Source organism: Cinclus cinclus, chromosome 2, assembly GCF_963662255.1.
Source record: "Cinclus cinclus chromosome 2, bCinCin1.1, whole genome shotgun sequence".
Taxonomy (NCBI): Eukaryota; Metazoa; Chordata; class Aves; order Passeriformes; family Cinclidae; genus Cinclus; species Cinclus cinclus.
This window is the reverse complement of record NC_085047.1, coordinates 47739419-47757593: the sequence shown is the minus strand read 5'-3', so window position 1 is coordinate 47757593 and position 18175 is coordinate 47739419. Positions and strand designations below refer to the sequence as shown.

The 18175-nt window shown below is 35.3% G+C and overlaps 1 protein-coding gene across 1 annotated transcript in view; it reads right to left on the bottom strand.

The window, feature by feature from the left end:
- Positions 1–4606: 4606 nt before the first annotated feature.
- Positions 4607–18175, bottom strand: part of TNFRSF19 (TNF receptor superfamily member 19) — a 40479-nt gene continuing 26910 nt past the window's right edge. Inside the window, exons 5-8 of the mRNA XM_062514667.1 lie at positions 9216–9380; positions 7852–7977; positions 7061–7163; positions 4607–5000 (exon numbers count right to left, since the gene is read on the bottom strand). Of these exons, the coding sequence (XP_062370651.1) occupies positions 4607–5000; positions 7061–7163; positions 7852–7977; positions 9216–9380 (788 nt within the window). The remainder of the gene's footprint in view (positions 5001–7060; positions 7164–7851; positions 7978–9215; positions 9381–18175) is intronic.

The following is an 18175-nucleotide window of genomic DNA, read 5'->3' as shown; positions in this document are numbered from 1 at the left end:
CTTAATCATTTAAATTGGGGGCATGACTCCAATCCGGCTTCAAAAATACAGCTCCCCTCATTATTTGCTTATCAGTCTTGTCTGAAACAACCCTAGTGATGTGGAGCACCAGGTTCTCTTTTCTAAGACATTGTAAAGACAGCAATCGGTATCTTTCCCCCAGCCTTCTCCCCCGCCCTTTCTTGAGAAGCAGAATTTTTAAATAGTTTTGAAGCCCTATGATTTTAAGAGTTGACGCTAACGTACTGCTTCTTTAGGGTCCTCCTGCTTGAAGAATGATGTTACTGCTAAACCACAAACATCTCAAGACCAAGATGCAGTGATTTTTACCATAACCTTAATATAATTACACCATCATGGAATTTGAAAATAATTAGAAGAATTCATTATTAAATTTGTACAGAAAGCTATTATTAATTTGAGACCAACAAACCAAGACTGGTTCACGTAATATTTTATTCACAAGTAGAAAAAGTATTACAAAACAATTTATACAAGATTTTAATTTATATTTGTTAAAGGAATATTTAAAATAGCACTGTTAAGTCCCTAGACATGACATGTGGGCAGTCTAAATGCAGTGATAGTGGGTGTTTTGTATTGGCATGTACAACATTGCTTGCCACAGGCAATATACAAAAGACCAATTTGGTTAAATTAAGAAAAAAGTATATACAAAATATACACATATATTTAAAAAGCACTCTCCTAATTTTTTCCTCCCAATTTGCTCTCAAGCTTTCACTCATTAAAAAAAAAAAAAAAAAAAAAAAAAAAGAGTATCTTTCTCTAGGGTTGCTGGATAACAACAATTAAACAATTCTACAAAGTTTAAATTCCAATGGGAAAACACAGTGGGGCAGATGCTGGCAAAATTTTTGAACATTGCTTTTTGATGAACTGCTATTAGTGAAAAGTTTAATCTCCATATGTTCTGAAAAATACTTTGCCATATAATGAAATGCACATTGGAATTTTTTCTCTATTTACAAAGTATATATAAGGAAGCACACATCTCCTCATGCACATGTAGGGAAAAAGAATGTTTTGTAACTCCTTAAATGTATGAAAGTATACAAAGAAATTATTCAAAACTACTCATATTTAAATACATATTTGAAAGTATTTATCTGAGTAATTGTACTGTATAACTGGTTATTATTCCATCAGTGGCCAAAAAGTGATATCTACTACTTAAAACACCAAACCAAACAACAGCAAAAAAATCACTTGGGTAACTTGTTCACTTTGGCTTGAATTTGGAAACTGTGCTTTTGCACAAATGAATAATCTCACTGGTGAAGAGCTGGAGCATCTCTCTGCCATGGCTGCCTGTACTCTTTTAGCTATTCTTGTGCAGGTCCAGCCTTCTTCTGTGTGCTCCAAAGCAAAAGTCTTTTTCCATAATGGACTCTGAATACTGTCTCAACGTTTCCATTGCCACACAAACCATCTTTGGAAAGATGAGTAATATTTATTTCTAATTTGTATCTGTTTCACTGACTGCTTTGCTTTAGTCAAGGCACATTGGGTACTTTAAGGAATAATTGCTATAGTAACATGCTAATTCTCTAAGTGTGAGCCTGTTGAGTGTAATGAATCAGTAGAGTTTACTGGGATTATCCACGGAAGCAAATAATATTTTAGGGATGAAAATGTCTGAAAAAAATTTATAATAAGGGATGGTAATAATGCAAACGACTTTTTATATTTTGTGTGGAAAATTTGAATTGACACAGTACTACAGTGAGAGGGACAGAGCATCCTGAATGAAAGGGCCTCCTAAATGTATGAATTACTTCACCACAGAGCTTGCCCCTTAAAACTAATGCATCAATAAAAACCTTGGTAACAGTCTCACCGTATAAATATTTTCATGGCACACCTGCTGTAATCTGATATTTTGATTTGACAGTTGATTACAATTATTTCAACATTCAAAATTATATGCTATAACAAGAAGTACTGTATTCCAATACTGAGACTACAAATTAAGCACAATGTCCTTATCTATATGTCTGACCTTCATTAAACTAAATCTAATTTACAGCTAATCTCCTGCTACACTTAACAGAGCTGTGCCACCTCCTAAAAATGTAATAATTGGATGGAGGGGACTTCAACCACACATACTGTAACGTGCTAATTCTCTAACTCCCCAAACTAGCTTATTGACTATAATGTAATACATAGTAAAAGCTTCAGATTATTAATAGGTGATCCTTTTATAAACAGAAATGGATTTTTTGTGTCCTTCAATAGCAAGAATATTATTTAAAATTAGAACCAGCAGAAAAACAAACTCCTAATACATGCACAAATCTGCAGGCAGAGTATCTGGCACGGTGTTGTCCCACATCTTCTGACACCTGTGCCCATATTTGTAGCCCCTAAATGCAGTGAAGTATTTTTATTTCTTGCTGTATTTACATAAACTGTTAAGCTCACTCCATTAGACGTTTTGAGACTCTGAGGAAATGGAGATATTGAAAAGGTCATAAATCCACTTTCAGGGTCCTCATAGGATGCTCCTTGAAGTTTAACTTCACAGATGTTACAGCTCAGACACAACTGGTCAGAAGGTGTGAAATGATGCCATTTTCTTCTAGCTGGTTTGGAAACCATGCAACACTGAAGACCAGACTATGATGAGAATCAGCAGGGGATCATAAGGGAAGCATTCAGCTTTAGTGCTGAGAGAAATAGCTCCAGTCCCTAAAAAAGTGACAGAAGAGTGGTTACATAAATTCATTAGAAACCTGCATGTACTTCTATATTTGGCTAAACACTAAGAGTAGAGGTATACTTCCTGCTTGCAGGAAAATTCACCCAAACCTGAAGATTAAACCTATATTAAAACCCACTTAAAAAAGCTTAGATTTGTATGTACATATATAAAAATATGCTGATATTTTAATTAATATTTTTATTTATTTATTTATTATGCTGCATATATTCTGATTTTATGGTTTTTTGAGTATTTTTTTGAATACTGTATTTTTGAAATATAGTAATAAAACATTGACCTATGCAAGACTGTAATACCTCCACAGGCAGTACAAAGACTATCCTTGCCACAAAATATTTCAAAAGAACATGAAAGATGAAGAGTGGATGGAAAAAAATGGTATAGACTGAGATGAAATAATTGTCTTGGAGCTGTACAGGTGGCCAGTGTTCATCCTGAAAATACATCTCAAGTAAGCCTAGTTCTGGTTCTGTCCCTTGAACACTATTAAAATTTGTCTGCCAAAAATTCACACATAATGATGCACTGTAGAGTCTGAATGGGGAGAAATTGTATAAAATGAATCAGTAGGGTCTATGATAGGAAAAAAAAATAAGAAAAACTTAACCCTCCTGAAGACCTTGATTATTCAAAATTATACACAAATCTCAGTAGTAATAGAGGACAGGAGAAAACTATCAAAGCATACAGGATTTTGAGATGCTAAAAAAGGAATCAATCAGAAAAATTACAGTTCATGTACTATAATAAGTCTAGTGAAATAAAAGCTAATTTTTGTAGTCAGATTTTGAAATTCTGTAGTTCTTTTGATCTAAGAAAACTTAAATAATATTAATCACATACCTCTGAAGCTGATGCAGGGTTTGGTGGGGAAAAAACCCACAAACTTCTGATTTTTAAAATATTGTTAGTATGGAAATGCATCCCCTTAAAACATCAAGAACTGCTGGGAACTAGCAGTGTTGAGATGTGAAGTCATATCCATGTCACTGCCCCTTCCTGCACACAGCTACAGAGTAGGACTGCCACCAAATGATACTGGGCACACATAAGTGACTTGCCATCAGCACATAGGCCATCATTTGGGATTCTTTCACAGATTAGTTGCTTGGGGCTCCAGATTACTTCCAAAAGTAGAAAATTCCATTTAAAAAATATGGAGCAGCTAGTATTCAAAAAGATATAATGATGAAGCAGTATCAGAGTGACTTTTTGCAACAGTTCCACTGTTACATAGTTGAGATAATTGTTTATCACATATCTGCATTTTGACCTCAGACCTGGATTTTCCCTGAGCTTCTAAAGATAAAGTTGCATTTTATGGACTAACTTATGTTTTATCTGATGACATGGGAATATAAATGGCATTATAAGGCAATTGAGATGCTCTTGTGTTTCTACTACTACAGTAACTCCACAGAAAGGCTTTGTAAATAGTTCTAAGTGAACACTTGTACATCTTTTATGCTTTGTTTGCAATAGGCAAAGTTCTCACTCATAAACAAAGCCTAGTCTCACACAATGGTTTGGTCATTTAGCTATTAAATGGAATTTTTCCCTTGAAATTGAATGAAAAAATTCCTTGATAAAAGCTGACTGGTGTACAGATTTACCCCTGTATTCTGGTTAATATTATTTCAACACCACAGTTTGTGTAATTACACCTTTCAAATTCAGTTTAAGGTTTAAAAATGTGAAACTGCTGGATCTCTTGTAGAGGTTTAATTTCAGCAATAGCTAGGTGTAACCTATGGAGAAATATAACCCCACAACTTCTTACAATTCTATTTTTATCTAGCTCTGCCTGCCTGGAGCACTCATTCTCATTCCTTTGTAGCTATGTTTTTTACCTGTTTATCAGTCCGTAGAGTCATTTGTTGTTCCATTACACTTTGTCTTTGGCTGGCTTTCAGCAGTCACCGAGTTCTGAAGTGATGAAGCTTCTGTGCACGTTCTACGTTCAGAGATTTCAAAGGACTTTGCAACATTTCCATCAAGAGACATAGCTGAAATAAGTACTTCACTTAGTTCCTGGTTACTATCCAATTCAACAGCAGCTGCATTTTCAGTCTCAGGGCTGCAGGATTTTGCAGATCCTCCAGCTAGTTCTGAATATGATTCACAGATAGAAATGCTGTCACAACAAGCTGAGTTTTGCATAAGAGGCCAAGCATCTGGAATGTCTCCACAGGTAGAATGTGAAAGAGAACCAAGGAAAGCAGGAATCATTTCTCCAACAGAATCAGAAGCTCTGCAGAAGGATAAAAGGTACATAGTTTACAAAGCATTCCAGAAAATATTATCAGTATTTTAATTACTTGTCATTTGTAACTATAGGTATTTCAAGAAGGTTTAACAGTGCTATATGAATACTCTAGAGACATCCTGTACATCCTGAATTCTACTGAGAAGGAATACAGTTTGTTCCCTGGCTGGAAATGACAAAAGCTCTGGTGAACACTACCTCAGACAGGGAATCCAGGATTGCACAAAACATGAGCTACAGTCGGGGTTGTTTAGAAACATGACAAAAAATACTGTAGTAGTGTTCAGATAATAAACACTGTCACAAAGAAGAAGGGATTTTTTTTCTTAGTGCGTGGAGAGGGGAGTATTAAGACAAGATATAACAGGCTTAAAGTGCAGCAGCAAAGATAGCTGGGCAGAGTTTAGAATCTTCAACACTGTGCGGGGGTTTGGTTGGGTTTTTTTCTCCCCCAAACTGTAGATAGATAAATATCTAATGGAAGTAAAAGAAGTACAGTGGCTTCAGACTGGGGTAATGGGATAGGCAACAAGGCTTCTTGAAACTTATTGGTGTTTTTAAACCTGAAAATGCATTCATTTTCGATTTTTCAGTTTGCTCTGTGTAGCCTTCAAAATGTGGAAAGTTTTTCTTCTATTCTCTTTTACATGGAAAGGATATAATGTTAAAGAAGAGTAAGCATTATTTTTATTTTATGGAAAATGGAAGAAAGTAGAAGTGAAAACTCAGTATTATTTACCTTGAGTCTATTTAAAGTGCGTGATAATAGTGACATGTGCCAAACACTGTCGAAAAGCCAGTAGAGTTTTTCACTATATATACACCAAAATAAGTATTAACAAACACAGGAAGTTATGGTTTTTAATATGTTTTATTTCCAAAAACTGTCTATAGATTTTTAAAAATGCAAAGGCTATATTAAGTCTGATATACAGTGTGACAAAACTTGTCCCACATTTACATGCCTAAAACAGTTTTTAAGTAGCCTTACTCATTTCCAAAACATGATGCTTTAATAGCTTTGATAATACACACAAAGCATTTTGAGATGAGGCCAAAAGTCAGAACATTGCACCACAATTGAAGGAAGTACATTATTCTGGTAAAGGAAATTGGCACAAGCTCCATTTCTACTGGAAGGAGCCACAGGATATTTGATGTCCACATAACATGGATATTACAGTTATTTTTAAAGCCTTAACCAAAAGATTCCTCAAAGAGTACATGACTCTCAATTTGTCAGCCTTGGCGGTATACAAAGATGACTTGAGCTTGTCTGTATTTAAACAAGTTGCTAGAGAAAACTCAGATATTTGTACTTAGGTCACTGAGTCACCTTGCACAAACAACACTCATGAAGAAGCTGTCTCTACTTTTTTAGTTACATATTGCCATAAGAACAAAACAGCTGAAGATCAATTTAAACCTCATATGGAAAATTATTCTAGCTAAAAGAAATAAATACATCCTGTGTTAAAATCTGCAACCAGGAAACTCTGAAGGAAACCATAAATTTCATATATTTAGCTCATGGCCCTGCTGTAAAAATAACTACCCTACTACTGCACTTATACTCAGCTGATCAGGAGAAAATAAACGTTAAAACCTGCTAGAAATTCTGAAATAATAGATATTTCTAATCTTGAAATCCTAAAGAGTTTCTTAAAAAAAAAAAATAAAAATCTTCCTGCCACTTGTGAACTGTACTTCAGTCCCCCCACATTCATGGGTTTATGCAGCAACTTGCTAACCTCTAGCAGAAGAGGGGGCAGCCAAAGCCTCTAAGGTGTCACAGAGTAAAAGGAACATTATCTGCTCGTGAGAGAAGCCACTTCTTCAGAGAAACCCATTGGTCAAGTCAGCATTTACTAAGTAATACTTAATTTTTTCACCATAAAGCCATTCTTGCACAATGTGGGATGATATGGGTACTGTTCATCAAAATCCCTCATTCCACTTCAAGCAGCTGTTGTCTCTGTGTAAATATTAATTTGACTGCATAAAATGTACTTCATGTTTAATACACATTTGTAAAACTAAGTTACCTTTCATTGAGCGTGGTCTGTGAGTGGAAAGCACAACTGTGACTGCTGTGCTCCATGCTATAGGTTTCATCACAGCACAGTGAGGGAATCAAGTGAACTGGTCCTAAAGAATGAAAATTAATTTAATAGTGTTAAAACTGTCAAACCTCTGTATAAACTTAGTCTCTGTTCTTTTTCAAACTTGAGTATTAGTTTGCCAGCTTTATTAGAATATGTTATAATAATACATGGATTGAGGAAAGAGATTTCTTACTGTAAAAACATTTTTAAAAAATATCTTTATTCCTTTAAAATTGAAATATTTATAAAAACCAAGTCCTTTTCATTAAGTGCAAGCATTCTGAGTTAAGCTATCAGGATGATATCTAAGCCTGTGCTTTTGTGTTTTCTTAATGTCATAAATGCATCTGTTCTGATATGACTCCACAAAATAGCAACGATTTGAATTGTCTGGGTTGTTAATGTTCTTTAGCATTCACACCACGTTCTTAGATACTCTCTGGTAAATCCTTCGCACTAATTTAAGTCTCAAAGCCAGGTGCAGTGCTATTTTCATCAGAAATAAATGAGATAGACATTTAATTTTTTTTTTTTCAAGTGAAGTCACTGAAATAAATACAGGAAAAAACAAAAAATAAACCCCAAATAGCTACTTAAAAACCCTTTCTGCTTATTAAGAAATTAGCCTAGGACAAAAGGTAGTTTGACAGTGTTAGCTCTGTAGTTAAATTTAATTGCCACAACTCAAGTGTTAGATAAAATAAAGTCACCTTTCAGTAGACCCAACATACCACATGTCTGTGATGTACTTCTTTGGCACTGGCAACACGTTCTGCGGTCACACTCACTTAGCTGTGATCTATCAAAGCATGATAACTCAGAGCCATTGTAGTGAATGTCTTGTGATCTCAGAGACCCTTGGAACAAAGTGAATAAAAATCTGCGTCAGTAAGTGCAACCCTTTTTCCTGCTCAGAGCCCTCTCTCTCCACAGAATGTGCAATTGTCATGCTATTAAGTATGTCCATACATTTCCCAACTGAAAGATCCAAAGTGACCATGGGGCTTCCAATAATGTAAACCACAGATTTTGCAACAAACCTTAGAACAGCTGGTTCAACTACAGCCTCTTCTAGGAAGACATCTGCTCTCATTTTGGTGATTTAAGAGTATATCTTATTCACTGTTACATTTTTGCAGTATTTAATGATTCTCAGTGATTCCCATCTGAAATTTTCCAGAGTCAGCTTTCAGCCACTGGGATTTTGTTTATATTATCTTAAAGAGCTTTATATTAGCAGCAGACTTCCTTTAATCTCTATAATTGTAGGCCAAGGCAAACAAGTTACTGCACTTCACTAAATGAAGTCTGAATTCACTGTGTCAGAATTTCTCGAAACTCATGTGTAAAGCAAATCCTACGTTAGGAACAATTCTTACAATGCCTTTGTAAATCTTTTAATTTCTGCTTGTGCTGAAAGCATCAATAACATAAATTAATCCTAGATCGTATTCTTGTTTGGCATCCAGGGTTCATTAGATGCTACAAACATATTTTAATAAAAGTTTCATAAAACTATAAATGGAACTAGAGCACTTTTCACTTCTTTCTTAATTTAAATTAAGAGGCAGAAAAATGTTAATTATAAACAAATTACTTTGATTAGTTTTTATGGGTTTAAAAGAAAATTTTGAATCTTAGTCATTTAATTAATCTTGAATATGGCCATAAAACCAAAACCGTAAAGGACAAATCTCTCATCTACACTGGCCACATTCATTATCTTGATGACCTAATCTGTGTTTCACAATAGCATTTGATGCACAGATGTTCCAAACTCGTATTTCCACATTGACATTGCAACTCTGTGATGTCCCATCTTGAATAGTCCAAATATATCTGTGCATCATCTAGAAGAATATGACACAGAATTGGTGCAACTGGAGTATTTCTGGGCATTTACACAGCATTCTCTCAGTAGCAGCTGGAACTTCCACACTGAGCTGGCAAACTTGGGTGGGGTCCTACATTAACCATCTCTTGCTAAACTTGCTTAAATTATTGTAGATAAAGAAGTGAAATGTCTACGAGAGACCTTCCAAACTAATACCACTCTATAAATATTACCAAGGAACAGTAATAATTGGAAACTCACAGCTTGGTTTCTTCTCCATGAACTGCCTCTTGCAATAGATAACACAAAGGATGAGAAGGGCCAAGAGCACTGTTGCAAGTGCACTGCAGATGACAGCTGCCAGAGCAGTGTCTCGAGGGCTGGAAGCAGTTGAAGGGATCTTCACAAGATTTACCTTGGTGGTACCTGAAATATAATTAAATAATAATTAAGGCAAACTGCAGACATATCCAGAATATAGTCATGTAAATGGAAATCTGGGAAACAGAAGAGGTTTATGGCACGGGGCAAAAAAAAAAAAAAAAAAAGGCGTGATAGAGAATGTATTTATTAGTTGCACATATAGACAGATATGATTATCAGCACCCTTGGTAGGAAAAGCAATTTTAGAAAAGATACTTTGCAAATGAGCGGAGATGCACATAAACACATTATTCAGATGGTCCATGAGAATGGAATGAGATCGTAACCATGAAAACAAAGACATATGAATGTTTAATGTCACATGAATTTAATATGGAGAACATTTCCTAGTGTAGAGTTGAGAGAGTGATCCACTAGAGGGAGTCACAAATACATGAACTTCCCTTAATAAGGAAACTTGCTGGGCACTGAGACACCCACAGAAGTTCAAATGCTGTCAAAATTATGATCCTTCTTTGTTGTTTATGTCTTAACATCACGGTCATTTCCAAGATCAAACCCAAGATTTCAGCTATTTTTCTTCAGGATTTTTTTTTTTTTGTACTAGATAATACCTCTAGTCAACATTCAAAAGACTGACTTTATACCCAAATTACTGAAGACTTAAGCAATGTTCCCAGCTACAAACATTTTTACCTTTAGGTGGAAAATGAAAAATATTTTTAAATGATCAAAACTTTAACTACAACTGTTGAAACTGTCTTCATTTTTGTATTTTAAAATTAAATTATTTTTAAACAACCTCCAAATTTTGACAGCCCAACTATTTCAATCTACTTCAAAGTCCTCTTAAATTCAATGAGAAAAAGGAATAAAACATAGAATACTTCTGTGACAGCAAAATATTAAGAAACCACAAACCATATTTTACTAACTTACAAAAATAAGTTACTGTGCCTATTTACCCCAGAAGGCATTTGGTTAAAAACCTAAAGACTATAATATCCTAAGAAATGGTCCATGCAGTCTTAAGTTTAAATTGTGAGATAAATGTCTGCCAGGGTATATGAAAACCTCTAATCAAATTGTACATAAATACAATTGTTCAATATCTTTACTGCAATTTCATAATGGCAGGAGAGAACTGCCAAAATTAGCTAGTGCAATCAGTGGAATAGCATTACTCAGGAATTATTTTCTGCTATAGTTATGGTATTTCCTCTGCACACATCAAACATGGGCACCAAAGGGTTTGTAATACCATATTGCTTTGTTATAATGACAATAGGGATTGACAAAACCTAGGCATTTTGAAAAATCTACTTAATTCTAAGACTTTAGACCACTTGATGCCAAAGAAAACACGGTATTCTATGAAATAAAGAAAATTAAAGAAATAACCCACCAAATGTATTAAATAAAAACAGTTTCTGCAGCTTATAGTATCATGTAGTTGCTAGTAAATAGGGTAATATAAAAAGGTGGAGAGATCAGATCATGGCCATTAGAAAGAAAGAAAGAAAGAAAGAAAGTTTAGAAGCTCATTTCCTGATTTCAGTATGAAGAGAAGCAAGTGTTACTGCATTTACGTCTGCTTAAATATTTCCGTTTGCCTTCAATTTCCACTATTATGTTCCACTGTCACATCAAAATCTGAAGAGCAAATTTACAGCAGATCTTTTTTATATGCTTTCAACTTGCCAAATTGCACCAAGCAGAGCAACTGGAGAAAGCACAACAAAGAGCCACAAAAATGACTGAGGAACTGGAGATTCTATCTCCTGTGATCAAAGTTTGAGCGAGCTGGGATGGCTCAAGCTCAAGAAGGCTCAGGGGAAGTTCATCAATTTGCACAAATCTTAGAGGGAGTGTGCAGAGAGGACGGAGCCAGGCTCTTTCCTCGGACCAGAGGTGATGGACACGAAGTAAACACGGGAGGTACCCTCTGAACATAATAACTCTGAACATAATAACCTCTTTAATAACTCTGAGACTGACTGACCACTGTCACAGACTCGTTTCCTCTTACATAGTTATTACCTACCCTTCTCCTCATGTTCTTCTATTATTCCTACTACTCACAAGGCTAAGTTCTATGGCCTCTTTTCCAAATCTCCAATGTTACTTTTAAAGAAAATGTAGTAAGTGTCACAATCATTTTGTCATAACTTGAATGCTCTTGGCAGGAGCACCTCAATGGTCCAGAGAGAAAACTTTTCACTCAGTTTCTAGGATTCTTGCAGCTGAAGTTTTAAGTTTATAGTTTTCGCAGACTGAAGATTTTTCTGCATAAAGTTCCAGGATACCTGTGAGAAGAAGTAAATCTATATAAAAGCCTGTCTATACAGCGCTGGTGTGAAGATCAGACTGTGCTTTGGTATCAGGCTTTCAATTTTAGTCTGATCTAGTTTTTCAAAGGTTAAAGACAGACTGGAGAAGTATTTAAAAACCAGACAATAAAAAAATAACTGATCAGAACATCTTCAAATATTTGTTATATCAGTACACCTATTTGCATTAATGTGCATGTGAGCACTAAACAGTTCTTAGCAATTAGGCCTTCATAATTTGCAGAAAAAAGAATTGTCAATTTTGTAGGGCAAAAAAAGAAATAAAGCGGAGGAGATGAAGCTTCTATATTTTTGTCCCTCTTCATTGGCTCACAGAATACATCTATTTTCAAGAATGGTTACTTATTACATATTCTAGGAAAATATAAATTATGCATTTCTTTAATGCCCAACAGCAGAATTCAAACTGGAAATAGAGTGATTTCATTTTAAATTGGGATGGAAAAAGTGATTTTTTTTTTACCCATCCAGCTATTTAAGATTTATTTCGTTGATTTTTTTTTTCACTTGAGAAAGCAATTTTCTATTCCTGAGAATGCCTACCACTCATCCTCACCTTCAAAGAACTTTTTGGAATAGCTACTCTGAGCAGTCCATTGTAGTCTAGCTCTAATTATAATGATAGTGATCTTCCCTGCAGAGACCAACATTTCAGAAGTGGATTGCTATTGTAAAAGTGGCCCGTTGGGCATTGCTGAACTCTGCTTTCAGTGTTACTCAGACATGTATGCATTTTCATAAACTCTTTCTTTTCACAGACTTAATGGTCCCCCTTCAGTAAAGCAAGGAGTTGCATTTTAAATTTAAACTTGTACTTACATCTATTAGATGATTACATGTTTAAATTTGAATATGCAACTAAACACTTTGTGAGCATTTAGAAAGGAGGGAGGAGGTGCACACACTCTTCTGATTCTGGAAAGCATGTCCATATTTTATTTTAAAAATTGATTTCCTTTTTTAAGTCTTAGTTCTAACACATTCTGAATATGTGCTAATCTTGAAGAAGAATTACCCAAAATATCAAACTGTCTCCTGCAAAATTTTGAGCAGTAAGCCTAAATACACATTCTTCCCCTAATTAACCAATATTACATTATAATGGCAGTATATGCAAAGGTGTGGTCCTTAAATGCAAGTAAAGTTTCTGTTAATCCAAGACAGTTAAACAGCAGTAAATCAGCTAATATGGAACATACGAATCCCAGCTGTATCACTAAAATTTCTGCCAATAAACAGAATAGCTGAATTTTCAGCCTATTATACCAAACAACAAGAGACAGGGGAAAATGTAAAAATACTTCCTTTGTCACTGATTTAATGTTTATTTATTTTCTCCTTTTTTTTTTTTTTAGAACCATGATTAATTACAGTCACTACTGGAATCAGCAAACCCAAAAGAAAGCCTTTTTGTAGTAGATCAACCATGTGAAAACAGAACTTGCAACACTATGTTTCTTCTATGGATACAGGAAATATATACTAGCTAGTAAAGTTGAGGAGAATAAAATTTGGAATATTGTGTTTGGGTTTCTTTCTTAATATGTCAAGTCAATGGTAACCTAAAGAGAGTTTTCTCAAAATAACTAAACTAATCCAAACTGCCCTTCAAAAGCAGTAGCAGGGTAACATTAGACAAAGTGCCATCTGTTACAATCAGGAATGGAAGAAAGATGCAAAGGTTAAAATGTTGTTAATTCCTGGAACATGGGTGCTCCTGGTCCACAGGGGGAAGGAATATTTGCCTATTACAAAAACTGTTTGCCTATTACTTATACATTGAATGGCCCAACTCAGTGGTATCAAGCTTAATTTGACAAGAATTAAGGGCTCAGACATACCCTCAAGTTATGTAATATAACAAGTTACTGCGTGTCCTGTCAGCTGAACTGCAGTGGCTATTTGTACATGTGCTCTTGATCCACAGACAAGGTGAGCCAGTGTAAAGCAATGTGGTTCACTTTGAGATTCCTTCATTTTGAGAAAGAAAGAGAAAAAAAGAAAGAAAGGGAGAGAGAGAGAGAGAAAGGGAGAGAGAGAGAGAGAAAGGGAGAGAGAGAGAGAGAGAAAGGGAGAGAGAGAGAGAGAGAAAGGGAGAGAGAGAGAGAGAGAAAGGGAGAGAGAGAGAGAGAGAAAGGGAGAGAGAGAGAGAGAGAAAGGGAGAGAGAGAGAGAGAGAGAGAAAGGGAGAGAGAGAGAGAGAGAGAGAAAGGGAGAGAGAGAGAGAGAGAAAGGGAGAGAGAGAATCTTTATATTAATTTAAAAGTCAGAAGGCAGTATGTTTTTCTAACCCCAAATAAGCAAAAGGATGTATTATATATCATTATATATGATATAGACAATTCAGATACTACATGTATAAGACCTGTATATATAGATAAAATACATATTTCTATATGCTCTGGAGCATTAACATAAATGGAAAGCAAGTTTCCTCAAAAATACCTCTGAGTCTTTACAAAGCAGCAGATTACCTCCCTTCTCCTGATCTTTCAAGTAGGAGGTAAGAAACTTTATTAAACATTACTGTTGGAGACTGTGGTAAACAGAGGGGACAGAGTCTCCCAACATCTGTAAAAAGACAGCGTTTTGCATGCACAGCCTACACCCAAAAGTTCATTGTGTCAAACCACACGTTTCAAATGTGCTCCAAGTGCTGACTATAAAGCCTTTAGTTAATGGCCTACGATTTCTTTTCTTTTTGTTTGTTTTATTTTGCTGGTTTTGTTATTTTTTAAATAAATGTACCAAAAAGCCCTAGGGGAGAAAATGGCTATTCAAGTGTTTATCCATTGTTTGGAAATCCTGAGAAATAAGCTTCTAAATTAAAATCTTTGAAATTTGATTTATTCATTTCCAAGACCATTTCTCTTGCACTGTGAATTTTCACAAACTCCAGCTGCTGACAGCTTTTTATGTCTAAAATGGCAGAACAATTGCACTGTGCATGTGAATTTAAAATATATATGAACTCCACAGTACAGGGTACACACAACAATGTCTGTAAGGCATAGCCAACCTCTACTACACATTTTTCTTTTAGCAGTTCAGAGATGTGAAATCTTGGTATTACCATAGTGATCTAAATTGAACCACTATAGGAACACAAAAGTAGCATTGTTTCATACACAAAACTTCCAACTTGGAGAACTGTCTAGCCATGTGAAAATAGAAGTCCATGAGAGTAACAGCTCAGACGACTGCTACCTCAAATAACCTGAAAAAACCTAAGAGAAAAAAAAAAAAGAGGAAGTGGGATAAAATCTGTGTCACCAGTGAACTACACATTCTACCCCCCCCTCCCAACATAACTGGTTATCAACAAGAAAAGACAGCTCTCTCCTCGATAAACTGGAAATACCCAGCGTGATCTGATGGCACCAAGTCTGTGTTGCTGTTAATGACTATGGCCTTGTCAATTACCTTTGGCTTTATAAAAGCCAGTTTTACATCTCAGGCAGTTGAGGGTGGGCAGCACCTATTTTCTTGAAAATGCAACTTCTTTTTAGGTGTTTTCATGTGTTAAAACTAAGTCCCATAAAGCTTATGTGAGAACATATCAGATTGCTAAATACAGCAGAAACGTCTATTTTCTTACATTACCTTTAACTTGTACTTTCAACCACATTCTTTGCCATACATGTTCTGTGAAATAGAACACACTGTTTTGGGCTATTCTCTTGTTCAAATCCAATATAGAATGCATCCATCCCACACAGGCTATGAAAACTGTTTTATCTTTTCAACAGAAAATGAAAGCAGGAAGTTTTTGTTGTATTGTTGTACTTGGCATTCTGTATGTGTAGTCCCATTTAATCTTTAGGACTACTCAGAGAACAAAAACATTCCCTGAATGGAATGAGTCAATTTGGTCTGTTTATGACATTTTCTGCTCTCCTCAGTCTCTGTACTCTGTGTCTCTACACACTCTATTGCTCTCAGTCCCAAAACACACAAGACACCGCCCACATAAGCTGAGGAGGACTTTGCATTGCTGAGAAGCAAACCTTGTTCATGTGGGCAGCTACTGTCATCACCCATTTGCTAAGGGAGGAAAGGAGGGCCATGAACCCTTCAGAATCTACCTGTATATTCACTAGTTAAATGACAATGGCATGCAGGTAAATAGAAGAATAAGCTTGTCTGAAAGTTGTCTCTCTAGCCAATAGAGAACAGCCCACTATCATGAATCAAAACTGTACTTGATTATTAGGAATCCCATGCATACAGTTTGCAGATCTGTTCCAAAAGGTTCAAACAAGCTCTTAGAGCTGCTGTGTGATGAGGTTGCAGATTGGTGCATGGATTGATTTTCAGTAGGTTGAAATATGACAGTGTGGAAAGCTCTGTCCTGTGACCATGACTGAGGGCTGGTAGAGCAGCTAAGCCTGCCCCTAGGCAGGGAACATACATGCCCTTCCATATATATCCATGTATTTATTTGTAAAAATCCCAGTAAAGAAAGAAATGAAATGCAAATCAGTATTAAAAGAGTTTTTGTCCCTCTCTGATTCAACAAGAAGTAATTTCTATCACTTCACTTTTTATCCAAAATATTTCCCTTCTTAACCTGGTTCAGCTGTGGCAACATCCAGGGAGTAAAGCAAAAGATTTCATAATGATTTCAAGCCTGTGTCCCAAGTTTGCGGACACAAATTTCCATAAAACTCACTAATAGTCTATGCAATAAATTTTCAAGGACTATGGCTTTTGTCCTTGCTTTAAAAAGGCTTTGTGAAGGTAACACGACTCAGCCATGTCACTTTTGTTTGCAAGCTGTTCTGTCATCAGAATAACAGAGTATACTCTGACAAATTTAATTCATAAAGTATCTAAAGCTTTAGAAAATAGTGATTGCATATTCAAAAACAAATATATCAGTAAGTGATATATTAAGAAAAACTACTCTATATTTGAATATCAAATTAGGTGCAGGAATAATTTCCTTACTTTGCTCAAAAAAGCAACTTCTTTAATTGGTCAAATAATTATCTAGTCCTGACAGCTAGATATTCCAGCAGCTACCAGAAAATGAATAAAGTTTTATTACCTTTCCTTTGTTGCCTCCTGGCCTAAAATTAAAATTTGAAATAACTGGGAAAGGAAAATGAAATCCGGGTAGTTAGAAACATCTTCACTCTTCAAACTCTCTGTAATGAACTAATATTTTTTGTTACCAAATATGAAAAATATAAATGCTAAGGAAATTCTTCCAAGTATTAGAGATACCATGCAGAAAGAGCCTAGTTATTAGATATGACTAGTAAAAGATCAGTACTCGAAGAGGTCTGGAAAAACAGGTGTGTATGCATGTGTATTCAACACTGGATAATTTATTACATTAAATTTTAAAAAGGTTATTTCTAAATGGAGAGAACATACAAGAAACAAAATACAGAAGACCTACAACTTTAATACTGCAGATAATCCAGAGCAATATAAAAATCAAAACACATAAAATATTGATGCCATTGTATTTTGGTATCCGTTTTGAAAAGTGACAAAGAGACAAGGCTTAAGTACGCAAAAATTAAGCTGTAAAATCTGCAATTTTAAAATCCAAATCTGTCTGGGAAACTAGAGGCCTGTATTAGGTCACTGACTTCCTCTACAGAGTGAAGGAAAGGTTAAATACAGAATACAATCTGAAATACCTGTCATATGAGGAACACAGTTCCTTATGTCACTGTGCTCAGTCAACAGATATAGAAACCTAGGGAAGGATAATGTACTTAGCTCTTCCCATAAATTACTCTGAGGTAGAGTGGAGCTTTCACTACTCTTAAAACTCTATGGAGAACAAAAATCTATGCTCTTATTTTAAAATTAAGAGACAATGGCTTGTAATGCCTTTCAAATGCGCCTGTTGAAAGAGGAGGTAGTGATGGGGTTTCTGCCTTCTGAGAAAGATTTAGAGCTCTTTGCCAAGAAGTACGACATGAAGACTCTTTTACTACCTTCATGGAGATGGTTTCAGCCACCAGGATAGAAGCTGAGCTTGGTAAAAGCTTATTTCTTCTCTCCAGTTGAAATTGCCCAGTTGTAAAGTTTTGGCAGAAGTAGTAAGGACCCCTCTTTGCACAGCTGACAGTTATGTGCTATGTAGACTGGAATAAAATTAAATAAACTAGACCTAGGCTTGTTCAGCACTTATTTTTTCTTGTTTACAATTATGTTTAAATATCACTAAATTACCTTAAATTCTCCACAAAAGGCACATGTTGGGGGGAGAAATAAGTCTGCACTAGGGAAAACAGAAAGTACGTTTATGTAATTAAGACAGTTTCATAATACACTCCACTGAGCTGAATTACAATTCTGAATTAGGGTTAAGAGTTGCATAACCAACACTACTAGTATTTTTTAAATTTTTGACTTTGCAATCTCAGGATATTTTTAAAACTCTTTGGGGGGGAGGGGTAAGTAATATGAAATACATGGAATTAAATATAAATTTTCAAAATGCTGTATCATAGAAGCTAACACC